We start from the raw sequence: 1484 nt of genomic DNA, 5'->3' as shown, positions 1-1484 counted from the left end.
CAAACCTACTGGATCGTGCAGCTGCGGAACGTTTTGAAAGCTGTTAAAGGTTGCTGCCAGAGATGTATCCTCAACACCGCTACCCCGCAAACCCTTTGATGGCACCCCTGCCATCTTTCAGGACACACCCTCACAATCCGCCATTCCTACACTCGGGAGTGGATTATTTTGGGCCCCTCGACGTTACCGTGAAGCGGTCCATCGAGAAACGATGGGGGGCAATATTCACTTGCATGAGCACGCGGGCCGTACACATCGAACTGGCCGAGAAGTTGGACGTCGATAGCTTCTTAATATGCCTGAAGAATTTCACGAACCGACGAGGCAAGATCACCCACTTATACAGCGACAACGGGACCAACTTCATAGGCGCGGATAGGCTGATGAAGAAGTTGGTGGAAGAGATCGGAGAGAGAATGGGAAGAGAAGCCGCCCTGAGACACCAGATTGAATGGAAATTCAATCCGCCGTCCGCTCCCCACTTCGGAGGATCGTGGGAGCGGCTTATTCAAATAGTGAAGAAAGCGCTACACCACATGGCGACTGAGTGGAAGACGCGACACCCCTACCCGGAAACGTTGCGAGCGGCGTTAATAGAGATAGAGGCTATGATCAATTCGCGGCCATTGACGCACATACCATTGTCTAACGAGGAAGACGAGGTTCTAACGCCGTTCCACTTCCTTATTGGACGAGGCGTTGAGAGCCTGCCGCCGGACAGTCTGGACACATCCTATGTATCCAGGCAGCAGTTTAAAGTGGCCCAGCATAACGCCAAGGTTTTCTGGGATCGCTGGAAGAAGGAGTATCTGCCTACACTCATCAAGCGGAACAAGTGGACCAACAAGGCAGAACCAGTGAAGGTGGGCGATGTAGTGGTGCTCACGAACGACAACGCACCCGCGGGACAATGGCTGAAGGGCAAGGTGCTGGAAGTGCACCCAGCTGCGGATGGGCAAGTTCGCGTCGTGTCCGTGAAGACGGCTACCGGAATCCTGAAGCGACCGGCCGTCAAGGTAGCAGTAGTGGACGTGAAGCCCAAGGAGCATCTACTCGTCGTGAAGCAACCGCCATCCAAGACGACCAAGCGGGTGCTGGAAGATGACGTGACTTTGAGGGAGGCCCCGTCAACCAAGCGGATCATCACAGCTGGCGACTGGATAACCAGATTGCTTGCGGACAATTCAGATCGCGAATGAAGAATCGTCACCCGTCTTTTTTTTCTTTTGGGTAATTGACCGCGGTAAATTACGAGGAGGAGGATGTTACGCGTGCGATTATTCAAAAAGTTTCAAACTGTAATTTCGCATGGTGCGCGATCACCTTAAACTAGAAAAGGAATACGCTACGTGTAAAAGCGGAATAAACATGCGTCACAAACACTAACACACGGCACTCACGCGTACGTACACTTATGTAATAATTATCCTCGGAAAGGATACACTAACACCCTAAAAATGTATGGGCTTCGGGGGTATAAAAGG

At 52.0% G+C, this 1484-nt stretch overlaps 1 protein-coding gene across 1 annotated transcript; it reads left to right on the top strand.

The window, feature by feature from the left end:
- The first annotated feature begins 233 nt into the window (after positions 1-233).
- On the top strand, positions 234-1199 carry LOC121602807. Its single transcript, XM_041931573.1, has one exon. It carries the CDS (start codon positions 234-236, stop codon positions 1197-1199), a length of 966 nt encoding a protein of 321 aa, XP_041787507.1.
- The last annotated feature ends 285 nt before the right edge of the window (positions 1200-1484 follow it).

This window comes from Anopheles merus, unplaced genomic scaffold, assembly GCF_017562075.2.
Source record: "Anopheles merus strain MAF unplaced genomic scaffold, AmerM5.1 LNR4000637, whole genome shotgun sequence".
In the NCBI taxonomy this organism is placed as follows: Eukaryota; Metazoa; Arthropoda; class Insecta; order Diptera; family Culicidae; genus Anopheles; species Anopheles merus.
This window is presented reverse-complemented; position numbering and strand designations above follow the sequence as displayed.